Below are 15,864 nucleotides of genomic sequence, written 5' to 3' on the forward strand. Positions count from 1 at the left end.
TATGTAAGACTCACTGCTTATTTCTGGAATTTTCCCTTTGATATATTTGGAGTGTGGTTAACTGCAGGTAACTGAAGCCATGGAAAGTGTGACTGTAGATAAGAGGGGTGACTAGGTGTCTCTCTCTTTCTGTTCCTTTACCTGGTTTCAAGTTTGTTTTATTTTTACCTTGATGTCTGCCTCCCTCCCTCACTCTTTCTTTTATCATTTGAACAGAAATACTTTGGAAAAGACAAGTCATCAGAATTTCAGCTTTTCAGCTCCCCTCATGGGAAAGACCTGCTGTTTACTAATGCTGCCCATGGATTTTTAAGGGTCCCCCCCAAGATGGATGCCAAGCTATACCTTGGATATGAGTATTTTTCTGCCATTCAGCATGTGGAGAGAGGTATGCATGGTCCTGAGAGGGATCTGGCCAGCCTGGGCAGCGTGACAGGGCAGGAGACATTGACTGAGGCTCTCCTAGTGCCTGTGAACCTCACCCAGCTTTACTGACCCTCAGAGTCCACAGGAGCTACCAAGTGAACTAGGTTATGAGGAAACCTTCTACTGAGCCTAAGTTATTTGATAACAAAATGTGTTTTTTCTTCCCAACCCTCCCTACCTCCTTCCATTCTTCTTCTCCTTCCCCTTCCCCTTCTATTTTCCCTTCCTCTTCCTTCCTTGGCCTTACACATGCTAGACAATCACTCTATTGCTGGGCTATCCAGCCCCTACAAAAAGGCATTGGAGACCTTCATATTGTAGACAACTTGAACTAGTGATGATACTGGCTCCTTTTCATTAACCAGGCCATCTTGCTCAGGTACAGTTCAATTTGACAGGGAAAATAGTCTATCCTAAACTGAAGTGGGACCACAGCCACTTCCACCTTCAGATGGAGCACTAGAATGGAATTCCTGAGGTTTTTAGCCTGGCTCCTTCCTTTTACTGGATCCCCACAGTTCATTTCTTTCCTTCTTATTTTTTCCCTCCATATAGTTAATCTGTAGTTATTGAGCAACTGTAAAAGGACAGCCCAAGTGTTAGATGTGGTGAGTAAAGCCACTAGGTGAGGGGAACAAGCAGCACCCCAAAAGGAGCATGACTCCCCACTGGGACCTGCTCCCTGCCTGGGGAGTCCAGGCCAGTGAGGGAAACCCCAACAGGACCTGGTTTGGGCTGGAGCTCTGAGAGGCCTCCATGGAAGGTGATGCCTGGGGTGAGGTCTGCAGGAGCAAGGAGCTCTGCCTTCACTGCTCTCCCTGAAAATTAAACATTGGGAACGCAGGGAAGCAGGAATGAGACAGGCAGCTCTGCTACTATCAGTGAGAGCCCAGTTGGGAAGCACTGCAGCCATTTGGGCTTCCCTTGAATCCCTACTTTACTCCATTCCAGGTGTGGAAGACTCCCGGAGGGTGCAGTGGTGTGCAGTGGGCCACCACGAAAGGGCCAAGTGTGATGAGTGGAGTGCGCTGAGTGGTGGTGCCTTGGTGTGTACCACAGAGGAGATCCCTGAAGACTGCATTGCTGCCATCATGGTAGGAGGCCCCATTTCCATAGCTGAGTTCGGGCCCTCAGACACTCAGTGACTATCCAGTGTGGCATGAGAGGGGCCTTCCTCAAGTGCCTCCTCCTCAGCCTCCATACTAGTACTTGTTGTGTGTTGACTCTCATTCTCCAAACCCCCACCCTCCCACCCCTTGCACTCCTTCAGCTCAGAGACAGCAGAAATTCAGAGCCAGCCCATGACCTGGACTCCTTGGGGCTCAGCTTGGGAGTCCAGGGAGCTTGGGTTATGTTTTTTCCAAGAGCCTTGGGAAGTGGGGGTACATTCAGGGTGTGATCTGAACCACTGTGGGCTGGGAATATAGAGCAACATTTTTATTCCTTAATTTTATTCTGATCCATAAAAATTACATGATGATAAATGAAAAATAAGTAAAATAGCTCATACATTCATCATTCAGAGATCATTACATAATTTCTGAGTGAAGTTGTGATGTTATCAACTTTCCATTTCTCTCTGAGAAATTGATATTTTTGTAACTAGGAAAGATAAATTCATAAAGGAAAGACTGAAAAACTGATACACTTAGGAGACTGTACAACAATCTTTTTAACTTGATAAGATTCTTATTTTGGTAAACCTCCTATCAGCAACTTTTAAGATTAAGACCTGGCTAGTTACAGTCTCCTAAAATGTTCAGTTGTAGGGCTTACAGATGGAACATTCAAGATAGTTTCCTGGAATTAAGAGGACTTGGCTCATTTTTCCAGATCAAGATGGAACCAGTCAAGGAGGCCCCTGCTATACATTGAACTGATACAGTTATTGGAGGCAAGATGTTGATGAGATCCCATGGGAAGAGCTTGGAGGGTTTATGAGTAATTAGGACTGGGGAAGAACTTTAGATTGTTGGTGGTCCAGAGGAAAGGAGGGGTTGAGTGGACTTTTCATTTGTCTCAGGTGAGATGCTATCATTGATCTGATGAAAATGATAGTCTTGGGGCTCTTGATATAGTGATGGCTTGGTTTCATTGAGAAGTGTTTTCCCTGAAGGGTTTGTTAAGTGTTGGCTCATGGTTAATGTAAAGGGGAGCTTGAAATAAGGAAGTATCAAGAGTTATGGGACCAATAATTGGGTGGGAAGTTTTAGGGAATTTAGATAAGTTTGTGAAATATGCCTGAAAGAGAGTCCTGTCTGCCAGGGCTGTTGGGTATGATTTAAGAGGGTGTTTGGGCCAGGGATTTAGCTCAGTGGTTTCACTGCCTGCTACACAAGTGCAAGGACCTGAGTTCGATCCCTGGTACCAAAAAAAAAAAAAAAAAAAAGAGGGTGTTGGCCAAATCTTTAAAGGTTGGGTTTAAATATTTTTGTATAGTAAGTTGTGTCTGAGTGTTTATCCAGGTTGATTTGGGGGTGGGGATTGGATATAAGCTGAAGATGATAGAGATGAGAACAAGAGAAATCTTGGGCCAAAGAGGGATTTATCCTGTTTAAAAGACTGAAGGTGGGGCCCGGGATTTAGCTCAGTGGTTTCGCCTGCCTGCTGCACAAGTGCAAGGACCTGAGTTCGATCCCCAGTACCAAAATAAAATAAAATAAAATAAAAGACTGAAGTTGAGATTGAGGAAGTGTTCACGCTAGAAGTAAACCTTTTATAGGGGCTGCCATTATCAAACAAGAGAAAGGGATGTCATTACTTTCTTATCTCCTGAGATACAATACCTGGCACCCACAACTTAAAAGGGGAAAAGCTTATTTTGGCTCACAGTTTATAGAGGTTTCAGTCCATAATCAGCTGGCTCCAAGGCAGGGTGCCATGGCAGAGGGGCATGGCAGGGCAGAGTTGCTCATGGCATGGCAGGCAGGAAGCAGAACAATCAAGGGAGGAGTGAGGGAAATAGACTCTTCCAGGATACATACCCAGTAACCCATCTCCTCTGACCAGGTTTTACCTCCTGCTAGCACATATAGCCATAAACCCACCAGTGGACTAATCCACTGATGAGTATCTCACTTCCATGATCCAGCCACCCCCCTAAGCCTCACCTATGAGCACATGAGGCTTTGGGGGTACACCTAATACAAACTGTAACAGAGAGTATGAGATTGGGTAGATCATGTTGAGTTTGGGGGTGGATGAATTGAGATCCAGTGGTATAGAGGGGCCTCTCATCAGGCTGAGAGGTTATCAGGAGAAAACTCTATGAAATCTCTAGTTGGGAGTCTTCCAGGAGTAGAAGAATAAGATCAGAGAAGAATAGGAACTAGATCATGGGCTGCCTCACGTTTGCCTCATGTTGATTGGTTTCTTTTGAGATGGCCATGAGCTAGAGAGATGTAGGAGTCAGGAGTTAGGATTTCCACTGTGGGAAATGTGTGGAGTTTGGATTTTCTTTTTCTTAGAGATAAGTTTTAGTCTGGAGAAACTAATTTAAGATGGAAGACCTGAAAGTTTTGTGGCTGTTGGTATGGTAAGGATAACTATACGGGGTCCTTGTTACTTTGGTTTTCAGGGTTTGGCTTTGAGGAATTTGGAGGTAGACACTATCTCCTGGTAGGATTGGTAAGGGAGTGGGGATCATAGTCAGGTTTGAGGAGTAAAGTTTTAGGAAAGTTTTGTAGAAGTTCGCTGATTAGGAAGAGCAGTGGTAGGTAGTTTCTGAAAGAGGATATATTGGGGGAGTGTTGCCAAGAACAAAGGGATGCCCATAAATCAGTTTGAATGAGCTGAGGAGATGGAGTGAGCAGGGAATAGCCTGGATGTGTAGGAAGACAATGGGTAGGAGATCTACCCACGTTTTTTGGGTTTGTAGCATGAGTGCAATGAGTTAGTGTAGGATGTAAGGAATGAGAGGTATAGACTATAAGATTTTGGACTAGAACAAGCCTGGGCTTTTTCTAATTAGGACAGCGGTTGCCACTAACATATGCAGACAGCTTGGCCACCTAGGACCATCTTGTTTAACTGTTTGAAAAGTAGGCTGTAGGTTGGTTGTATTTTTTGTGCCAAGAAATTGAGCTAGGAGCCCAAAAACAAAGCCTTTTTTAGCATTTATATATAGGTGGAAAGGTTTATGGGGGCTAGGGAGATTGAGTGTTGGCATGCAAGTGAGGAACAATTTGAGTTGGCTGAAAGCAGAAGACAGAAGAGGGAAAGAAAAAGGAGTGGCTGGGGTTTCTCCAGGCAGCCTCATATAGGGGTTCAGCTATAAGACCAAAGTTTAGGATCAAAAGTAATCAGTGAGCCCCCAAAAGGAAAGGTGATCAGATTTTGATTGGGATAAGGGGATCTAAGAGATGAGAGTTCTGTGGCCTTGTATGATTCCCTTATGAGTACAGGTGATATGAAGTCCAAGGTAGCTGACCTCAGTCTTAAAGAGCTGGGCCCTGTCTGGAGATACCCAGTATCTCTTTGTTGTTAGGAAGTTAAGTAACTGAACAGTGTCTGTTATGCATAGAGTCAGAGAAGGGCTGTACATAATAGGTTATCAACATATTGGATAAGGCAGCTAGGGGGAGAGATAAGAGGTCTTTGGCTAGTGTTTGTCTAAAAAGGTGTGGGCTGTTGCAGAATTCTTGAGGAAGGACAGTTTAAGTGAGTTGTTGAGAGTTTTTGGTGTTGGGAATCCTTCCAGGTAAAGGTAAAAGGACTTTGGAGACTGGGGTCAAGAGGGATAGTAAAAATATTTTTGAGGTCAGAACTTGTAGGGAATGGGGAAAGGGGACGTTGCTAGAACCTCTGCAGTAAGTCTGTCTCCTGTGAGCCATGGCAGCACAAGACCAATTAACTTATATACAGGAAAGGTAGAAAAACTGAGACTTGGAGAAGAAGCTGAGCTTTGGGCCTGATGGGTGCTGCTCTGGGCAGCAAAGACGAAAACCAGGAGCTTGCCGCACCTTTTATTCAGTACATGGGGAGAAACAAACGTAACAAATGACTTGCAGAGAGTTCAGTATATCCGGATAAATAAAGTGTGACAAATGATGTAACAAATGACGGGGGCGGGGGGGGGCAGTGGAAATCCAAGAACAGTGAGGAACTGAGTAGATGAAGATTTTGTTTCTCCCAGGATGTCTTCAGCTGGTATAATCTTGTCCTGAGCATCACGGCATCACGAGGTCTCCGTTGTGACTGGGGGCCAAAATGGAATTATGTCTCGAAATGCCATAGCTGGCCTGTAGGCAGGAGAACTAGGATTTTTCCCCTAAAATTATGTAGCATTGCTCCCGATGAGAACTGTAAAATGAGAGGCAGTATTGAGGAAAGAGTGTTTATGGATTAGGTACCAGGGGGATGATAGATAGGCAGGCTTTATTGATAATGTACAGGTCCTGGGGTAGACAATAGGTTCCAATAGGATAGGAGCAATGTAAGGAACTGGTGGGTTTAAGAGCTGGAGTCCTGTATGGCCTGTGGGTGAAGGGGATATTCTGTCTTGTTGGGGAAGGAGGTGGGTCTTTGAGGGTAACCTTGATAAGAGTGTGATGAGAAGCAACTGAGGAGTGTTTAGCAGCCCACATGATGGGGTTGACTTGTGGGAGTAGAATGTGAGGTAAGGTTTGTGGAATCTGGGTTGAGGAGGGGGTAAGCTAAGGAGAAGACTGGGGAGCTCTGGATGGTAATGGTAGAATGTAATTTTGAAAGTATATCTGCTCCATTAACGGGGTGGGACAGGTTGGGAGTGCTAGAAAGGAATGTGTGAAAATTGTTTTTGAGGTACAAGGCAGAGAGTTGGTAGAGAGTGGTTTGGAGATGAGGCCATCAACCCCCACAATAGAGACAGAGGTGGGAACTAGAAGTCCCACATAGTTCTGTAAAACCATATATGTTGTTCCTGTATACAAAAGAAGAGAGATAGTCTTAGCTGCTACTTTCAGACAAACCCTGTTTTCTGTCTTGGTGACAGAGGTCGCAGGAGCTTTAGACCTGGGGCCTCGTTAGTTGTCCACAGCAAGACCGGGCAGACTGGGAAAGGACACGTTGGAGTTGGCCTTGGATTTGGAATGGTGTGCCCCCAGCCCCCCCCCCCCCCCCCCCCCGCCACTTCCCACTGGCGACAATCTGTTTGTCCCCTTAGCCCTGGGGAGGAAAGGATGGTTTTGCTTGTTTGTTTATTTGTTTGTTTGAGATAAGGTCTCACTATGAAGTTCAGGCTGGCCTTAAATTCACTACAGCCCAGGCTGGTTTTGCCCTCATACTAATCCTCCTGCCTCAGGCTCCTGACTGCTAGGATTACAGGCATGTGCTCCCTCATCCCTCTCAGGAAAGGATGGGTTTGTTTGTTTGTTTATTTGTTTGTTTGAGACAGGGTCTGCAATTCAGACTGGTCTTGAACTCATTACGTAGCCCAAGCTGGCCTCCCACTTACGGTGATCCTCCTGTTTCAGCCTCCCTAGGGCTAGGATTACAAAATGCACAACCATACCCAGCTCAGGAAATGATGGTTTTTTGTATCTACTTTTATTTTGTGTTGTTTTTAGTCCTCATTAGTGTAATGTTCTATGACTGTCTAATAGGTGCTGGGCAGAAATATATTACCAAAGAAAATTGGGTGCTGAGAATTTTAACTCTTTTGTCACCATGTTTTTCCTGATGAATCAGCAAAGTCAAATTATTGATAAGGGACAAAGTGGTCACATCTGTAACTCCAACAAGCTGAGCAGGGATGTCTCTTTTTTGAGTTTGATAATTATCAGAGGTAGGGTGACATTGAGATCTAAACTGTGTGATGAGATCCAAATAAGTTTTTTAAAATTAATTTTATTGGTACATTTTTAGGTATACAATATAATGACATTCATCATGGGAAATTTGCACCTTTACATAATCTCTCCTGGTTCTTATTTTTTCCCCATTCCCCTGCCCTCCCTTCAACCCCTCCATCCCTCCCTATTTACAAAGACTTTGTTTCCATTTTTTCATTTTCTTATATTAATTCCATTCCCTTACCCCTCCCACTTCCCCTTCCCCTTGGCCCCTTTTCTTCCTATTCCAAATAAGTTTTTGCAGTAGGTTTAGGCATTGGTGTAAAGCTTATTATTGGGAACTGTGGAACCCTGAGAAAAATAAACTGGAGATGACAGTTGTACAAACATGAACCAAAGATAATTATTTAAGAATAATTATTATTAGCCATTTTTAAGGAGAAGAGTTTAAAAGCCAGACCCAAATATCTTTTGTGATAGCTATAATCAGGCACTTAAGCATAAGAACCCTTCCTTATAACTTCTTGGCTCTGTTTATCTTTGATGGAGTTGACATAGTGACTCCATTTTGATTTTGACAGCTTTAAGTTTTTAAAAATATCCCCTCTTGTCCTGAAGGCATTGTTGATTAATTACCATTTACTATTATCCCTCATTGCCAGAATGCTGTTCCGGTTGTTTTTTATGACAAACCTAATAGCTGATTGGATCTGAAAATTTTCCTGGTATATTTTTAATCTTAGAGTTAATTCACAGGTGTTACATTTTCATTAGGACTGGCTGAAAAATAGACTTGTATGTAACCTTGAACAGTAAATTATCTTAGTACCAGCAGAAAATAGAATGAAAAACAAAGATGTTAACTTTTACCTAGGGCTGATAACTGTTTAAGACTTTATATGACCTTTAATGACAAATTATCTTAGTACACACAGAAACCAACAGAAAAGCAAGTCAATTGTAGTTCAGGAACCATCCCAAAGCTGTTTATAAGAATTATTTTAGGCAAGTCCATCAAACAAAAATACTAATTAAAACCACAGAATTTAAAGTAAATTTACCAATTGGTTAAAATTTTTTAATGGCCCCTCATTTCCTTTTAATGGGTGGTCAGGAAGGCTGTTTTGTCTTTTGGAGTCCTGAGACAATCTCAGGTTGTTACTTGTCAGGACCCAGTGTAGGCTGTGTGTAACCCCAGAGCCACTTTTTACCCTACATTTGGCCTTGTAGCTTGACTTATTCACAATACCAACCTAAGTTTAGATTCCAGACTGAAGTCAGCCTAGTGGTTTAAACCCTTTCTTAAAATCTTTACCTTTTTGGCATGTTTTCCCTTGACATTAATATTTTGTTTTATTTCAGGTTTTTCCTGTATTTACTTGGTATGGGCTTGGAGTTTGCAGTTTCGTCTTTGTTGTTGCCATGAGTGGAGGAGGCACACCATGGCCAATGTGATCTTGCACAGATTTTTTAAAAATATTGTGCTGTTTACTAACCAACAATAGTATTTTCTCTAATCTCGGGGGTTGGGAACCCAGGGAAAACCTGGAGAAGTCACCCATCATAGAGAAAACTGAAATAAATTGGTCCCAGCAGCTGCTTTTACAACCACAGTAGGAGTCTTGTCTGGCACATCAAAAGTTGATTATGAACATAGATTAACAGGCAGACAAACAGATGAGACATGTAAGACAATTCTTTCCCTAGGGGATACCAAAGTACATTTTAGGTGAATCACTATAGAGATCTCTTATATTATTTCTGTTATTTTAACAGCATACAGCTACACTAATAAGAGTTAGAAGGCAGAGAGGGCATCAGAGTATGGAGGGGGACAGAAACTGAAAAGGACAGAGATTAGATGCTGAACTAGGGCCTGAGGGTGCCTGAAACCCAGTCATTTTTAATTTGGGAAAAGTCAAAAAAGGATAAGGGAACATGTATGTGGATAATGTCCTCCGCCCCTGCCACCTGCTGGAGGATGAAGACAGAGACCCACTGAAGTTCTGGTTTAGGTGGGAGTTGATGGTCATGAGAGTGTGTAGCAGGCAGAGAAAAGGAGGATGAAGAGGGAGGGGAGGGGGCCGGGAGGAGGCCTCTGTTGATGGAGGTGAAGAAGGGGCCTAGGGTTGAGGGGCAAATGGTGGAGGAGGGCATGGTCCACAGGATAGAATTCAGGGTTAGGGACAGAATTAGTGTCAGGTGTAGGTTGATGGTGAAGAAGGAGAATTTGGAAAGTAGTACAGGATTGAGAGAGAGTTGACTGAGAAGGTAAAAGAAAGCCTACATGCAAGGAACTTTGGACCACTTGCCATTGCACTGGATAAATCTGTTTGTCTCCAAGTATTTGAAAGTTGAAGGTCCTGTGTTTAGGTTATTGATTACTATCTATTAATAGTGTTAGAGGAGAAAATAGTGTTTTTTTTGCTTGATGTCTCCCGCTCCTGGATAGAGGGTTTTTAGGTTTTTAAAGAGACAGTAAGAGGGCCAAACTGGAGTTGCTCATAGTGGAATGGGTGGAGCTTCTAGGAAAACAGGAGAGAAAGAACAGAGAGACAGCTTGAATTTGTGGGGTGTTTTTTTTTTTTTGCTTCAGAAAGGAGAAGCGGATGCCATGAGCTTGGATGGAGGATTTGTCTATACAGCTGGCCAGTGTGGCCTGGTGCCTGTCCTGGGAGAGAACTATGGTAAGCAGAGGGGAACATCTCTCTGTGTTTTCGTCTCCTTGCACCATGGACAAGATGGGATAGAAATAAGGAAATAATATAATTCTGTAATAGGATAATAATAACTATTATTGTAGTATAGGGAGTTAGTAGGTAAAAATCCCTCTTCCCAGTCAGAACCAGTTAAGACACAGATGCAAGAGTTAGGCAGAAGGAGGTGAAAATAATACTGAGAGAGTGATATTGGAGGGCGTGGTGCAGAGCCCGCACAAGACTTGCCAAATAGCTTGTGTTAGAGTTGCCCACTAACTCAGGAGCAGATTCTAGGAGGACTTACACAGGTAATGCAAAGGAATCTTTGCCAAAATGCGTGGTGGTCTCTGCCTTTCCTTCCCTTCAGTAGGCATCTTATTTTCTTTCTTTTGCATCTGCCTGAGTATTGAGGAGATCCTGGAGCAAAACCTAACATTCAAATGGCAAAGGGAAGGTGGAGAGGAGGTTACATGGGCCTATAGAACATTGGCTAGTTGACAACCAATGAGATTGCTTAGTTGGTGCTTCTCATTTTGTTCTTGAAACTTGACACTGAGTAGCTCATGACTCTGGATGGAGTAATATAACAGTTTAATGCTATGAACCTTATATCTTTCTTTTTTAGGGGCTAAAGGTAGCAATGAGCGGCTTGCGTCTAAATGTGTGAATTCAGCCTTGGAAGGTGAGTAAGAATCAGTTACACTGGGGCTCCCTTCTTGGGGAGCCGCTGAAGAAAGCCTTAAAAACAAGCAAAAATTATGAGTTGCAATGGGGAAAGAAGTCATAGTTCATTGTTAATATGCAAATCTGTCCTAAAGCTACACTACCTGTATCTGTAGGGTACTGTATACTTCACAAGACTCCGGTTTGCACTACACCCATTTACTCTCCTCAGCAGCCCTGCAGTGTAGGTGCTATTGTCCCATGTCACATAGATGAGGAGAGTGAGGTGCAGGGACTGTGTGGCTTACACACAGCCACACAGCCCTAGAGGTGGCTGCATCTGGGTTTGAAAGGAGGTGGAAGGACTGGAAACCCTGAGCCCTCCTGACACCACCCACTGCTCCTGCACACGCAGGCTGCCTATCTCTGCATGAAGGTCAGCACTGGGCAGGAGCCATGCCTGGCACTTCTGGGGGTGAGTAAATGACTGGAGAGGGGAGGAGGAGGCAAATGAAACCAACCTTTTGGCTCATACCAGGCTGAAACTGGGAGTCACCCTGGTCTTTAGCAGAGGAGGCCTCTTCCAGGGACAGATTCTCCCATCTTGCTCGTGCAGATAGGCACAGAGGGTCTGTACCCCTCTTCAAGTACCTAATCCTGGAAAACAGATAGAGCAGTGGTCTCTGGGCCAGCAGCATCACCATCACCTGGGGATCTATCGGAAAAGAAAATTCTTGGGCCTGACCTTAGACCTGCTAAGCCAGAAACTCTATGGATGGTGCTAGCAATCTAGGCTTTAAGAATTTGAAAAGCCACTATGATAGAAGATCCTGAGGTGAAAACCAGGGGCTCACTTGAGTTTAGTGTTTCTTATGAGACAGGAGATCTGGGGAGCTGACGAGGTTTGGAGCCCACAGCACAGGCAGCATCATGTGGACTCTGTGCCCTGCTAATCACCAGGTTACAGAGGCCCTACATCATCCATGTTCCACAGAGGTTCTGATGTGCTGCTAAGGTGTCATTCCCTTCATTACCAGCAGCAGCTGCAGACAGGACCCTGTCACTCTCCCTCTCCAGTTTCATGGCTGAGACATCTCTGAATTGTTTCTTCCTCCCCAATCCTAAGAGTGACTTTCCATCAATCATGTACTAGTCTAATGATTTATAGTCAGAAACAACCTATTTGCTTCAAGAGGAATTGGAATTTTCAGAAACTGCAGTGATATGAAAATGCAGATCAACAAGGATGCTTTGAAGAGAGTTTAGTCACTGACAAGATGGCTTACTGTGATGGAGAAGTTTCCATCTGAGTAGAGAGAGAGGGGGACTTTGTGTATAATCACTAAGTTTCTCTCTCATGCACACATACCATGCATACATATATGGATGACGGTCATCAATGCCAAGCCAGCTCTGGTGGCAAAGGCCTGAAATGCCAGAACTCTGGGAGACTGAGGCAGGAGGATTGCAAGTTCAAGCCCAGCATGGGAAAATTAATGACTTAGTGAGACTGTCTCAAAATTAAAAAATAAAAAGGGTTGGGGATATAGCTCCGTATAAAGACCGTACGTTCAGTCCCCAGTACTGAAAAAAAAACAGTGCCAGAGGGACAGCTGAAGAGAGGCCCTGCTACATTATTTGGCTCCTGACTGGTATAATAGAGCCCAGTCAGGCACGCAAGGGCTGACAATGGCCTCAGGGGGATCTGCTCTGGTACAGTCTCTGCCATTAGCAGCACTGCTAGAGACCTGTCAGTGCAACCTGCCCTTCCCATACCTAATAGAGTGCTCAGGTTAGCACATTGGATCCCCCTCAGTGACCCTCTGGGATAGGTTTTAGCATCAGTATTCTACCAAGGAGATATTTAGGCTCCTAGGTGGTAGGTGGCTGAGGTTATTAGGAAGAACTTAGCAAGGCAGATCTTGGCCACTGAGTTGATTCCCAACCTGCCATGTGGTCTCCTGACTTTTCCATGCTTGAATATGTAGAGATTGGATTGATAACATTGGGAAAGGCAATGTGTGCATGTGTGGTGGTGTGAGCCACATGATTCTCTATTTCTAAAGATTTAGGAATCTAATCTTACCAATTCCGTCCTGAACTTCAGGCCTTACTCAGCAAGCACCTTTCAGTTATATATTTGGATAGGAATACCTGAAATAGTAATCATATTCTCATTAGAATCAAGAACAAAGCAAGAATGCCCTCTTTCAACAAAGATAATTCACATTATTTTCAACATTAATGCATTAAGATAAAATTTTTTTTAATATTGGGGAAGGAAGAGATTAAATTGTTACCAATAGAAAATGATTTTTTGTAACCCTACAAAATCAGACTTAATATTAAAAAGTTATTACAACTCTTGAATTTCAATTCAACAGAAATACTTAAGTGCACTCTTATATGTACAAAGAGTTGTATAAATAAGTGGTTTGTGATAGGAAAAATGGGTTATGATGTAAATACAATGTATGATACATGCCTCCAGTAGGACATAACTTAGATTTAACCAGTAACAGAATGAGATATCTGTGTCTATTTCTACTGAATTTAAGAGATGTCCACAACATATTATTGAGGAATAAAGCAACTTGCTGAAGAGAATGCATGGCAGTATTTCATTAAAATAGCAGGATATATATGTAAATATGTGTGGGTATATGTATGTAGACATGACTAGGGAACAGTAGTGTATGTTTGTTAGGCCCAGGACCTAGTAGTGATAGCTACTGGGGAGAGGGTCTTGCTAGAGTAAGAAGAAAAGTGCAGGATATTTCCATTCTCCAGAGAATGATAGTCAGGTGCCAGTAGCAGCAGCAGCCCTTGAATACATTTGCAGAGGCCCCTGGAGGTACTGAAGTTGGATCTTGGCACTCTATGCACACACATAGACACACACACACAACTTTTTAATGAATATACTGTAATCAATTTCTAAATATGTATATTTATATATACAGATTATATATTATGTATTTATATATGATAAAAATATATGGTTGGTTTTTTTTTACCTAAAAGAGCAAACTTGCTCGGAAGACTTGAGTCTTTTCTGAGATAGCCTTGATTTCTGCTTGAATAGATAGACAAGTGCATCAGTGAGGAATAAGTAAAGAAGTATTTTAAAAATGAAACACTCTTGGCCTGGGATTTAGCTCAGTGGTTCTGGCACCTGCCTCGCAAGCGGAAGGTCCTGAGTTCTATCCCCGGTACCAAAAAAAAAAAAAGAACAACCATTCTTTTCTCTGAGGAATGTGATTATCCTGTCATTCTGTACTATAAACATGTATAATATATATATATATATATATAAAATAAAAATATATATATATATGAGAGAAAGGGTCCAAGAGATGCAGGGAGGGGGAGGAGGAGAAGGAGTTAAAAAAAAGAATTAAGAAATGTCATGTACATGTACCAACTCTCCATGATAAAAGTAATCATTATGTACTAAAACATGTACCAATAAAAATATTTTTTAAAGGAACTTGAATAGTTTTACCAAAAAACTGAAGCACTCCTTTAAGCAGGAGGGAATTTAAGATGGGGAATTAAATGTTAGCAGAAGTAGATGCTAGGTTCCTGGAACAACTCCCACCAGAGTGTAATGGAACTGAATCCCTAGGAGAGCTGCCTCTTCTGAGGCTTCCCCCAGTACTGTGAATTCAAGACATGCCTACATCTGTGATCCAGGAATAGGAAACCAGAGCCAATATTGTTGTTGCTGCTGCAGCTCCTGCAATAGCTTCTAATCTGCTAGGGTGGAGAAGGGATGCTAGAAAGCTGGATAGAAAAACCTCACACTTCCAGACTTCATTTCCTAGCAGAAAGAGCTAAAGGAGAAGGCAGGGGATCTCTGCATCATTTCCATCTTACCTCTCTTACAATCCTGATTTGCACTAATAATATAGCTGCAAGAAAATACTAAAAGTGTAGTTTCCACAGCCCCAGGCAACAGAAGTGAAATGGAAATGGAGAATACCCAGTTATCATCCACCACATTCAGATGTCATTAAATGGCCTAGTTGAAGAAAGGCTGGTCAGATCTCTCTTTTATTCTCCCTAAAAAAGAGCAGAAATTGCATCTCAATGTCTCCTCTGCAAGGTTATTCTGTTGTGGCTGTGGTTAAGAAATCAGATGCTGATATCACCTGGAACTCTCTGCAAGGCAAGAAGTCCTGCCACACTGCAGTTGGCACTTCTGCAGGCTGGAACATCCCTATGGGCTTAATATACAACAAAACCAGGTCCTGTAAATTTGGTGAGTGTGCTCTGGAGGAGTTGTGGTAGTCTCTTCCTTGGGCCTGAGCCTGGGTAGGGCAGAAATGCAGCTCTGATGAAGGGCAAAGTATGTTCTAAGTCAAGTGGAGTCAAGGGCTTGACAGACAGTGAGGGCTCAGCAGGTCCTCTCCTTTCTCTTCATCTGCTTGTTTCTTAGGAGAGTGCCTTGGTTGTAAGGGCAGGCTTTAGGGAAATAACCCTATTTATTGTTATATCTCACAAATGGCTTGGGGAACAAACAAAACACAGATGAGGTTTTGTGTATGTATGTGTGAGAGTGTGTGTGTGATTTTTCACATATAAACCAAATTGCCCACTTTCTTAATTGAAAATCTACCTTGAATGCTTGTCCTTCAAGTCCATGTCTTTCATGTTCATCCTGTCTCTTGGATTCCCGTGTTAGTCATTTCAGAACACTCTTGTCAGTACTGAAAAGGTTTTTTTCTCTTTCTCCACCCATATGATAAATCCCAGCCCTGCACGAACCCAATTACCTTCTCTCTCTGCAGCTGAGCAGCTGAATACAGCTGGGGAACATCACAAGTCAGGAGAGCAGTTGTCTCAGTGGAAATGCTTTAACTACTCACCTTTATGGGCCCCCAACCTTCATGAGTGCCCCATTATTCCTCTTTTCCCCACTCTATATATTCCATAATTACCCTAATGTCTTCATTGTCCATGAACTTCAGAGTATATCCATCTGCCAGCCTTTCTCAGCAGATTATCCACCCTGCACCTGCAGGAGACAGATGAGGCTGCAGGCCTCCAGACAACTGACTCTCCCCAGCATCCTTCCTACCCAGCCCACCCCTCTACCTGCATCTGAGTGTGGGTCACTTCCCTTCACAGAGTTTCAGGTCTTCAGTTAATACTTCTTTCTCTGGTAGATCCAAGAATTTCTTTTAGTGTCTTCTATCTTTAAACACCCCCTTTCCAACAGCTCTTCCGGCTCCTGCAGTCTTTCTCCTCCCCTTTACCGCCAGATGTCATAAAAGCATTGTCTGAACCACTCACCTTCCACT

At 43.1% G+C, this 15,864-nt stretch overlaps 1 protein-coding gene across 2 annotated transcripts in view; it reads left to right on the forward strand.

The window, feature by feature from the left end:
* Positions 1-15,864, forward strand: part of LOC101718231 (inhibitor of carbonic anhydrase-like) — a 47,270-nt gene that overhangs the window by 22,373 nt on the left and 9,033 nt on the right. For both annotated transcript variants that reach the window (XM_004834251.4, XM_004834252.4), the window contains 5 exons: positions 217-388; positions 1,378-1,520; positions 9,793-9,883; positions 10,521-10,577; positions 14,667-14,822. In XM_004834251.4, the coding sequence (XP_004834308.1) occupies positions 217-388; positions 1,378-1,520; positions 9,793-9,883; positions 10,521-10,577; positions 14,667-14,822 (619 nt within the window). The remainder of the gene's footprint in view (positions 1-216; positions 389-1,377; positions 1,521-9,792; positions 9,884-10,520; positions 10,578-14,666; positions 14,823-15,864) is intronic.

The sequence above is a fragment of the Heterocephalus glaber genome, unplaced genomic scaffold (genome assembly GCF_053883595.1).
Source record: "Heterocephalus glaber isolate CG9 unplaced genomic scaffold, H.glaber_assembly_v1.0 deba00001504, whole genome shotgun sequence".
Classification (NCBI taxonomy): Eukaryota; Metazoa; Chordata; class Mammalia; order Rodentia; family Bathyergidae; genus Heterocephalus; species Heterocephalus glaber.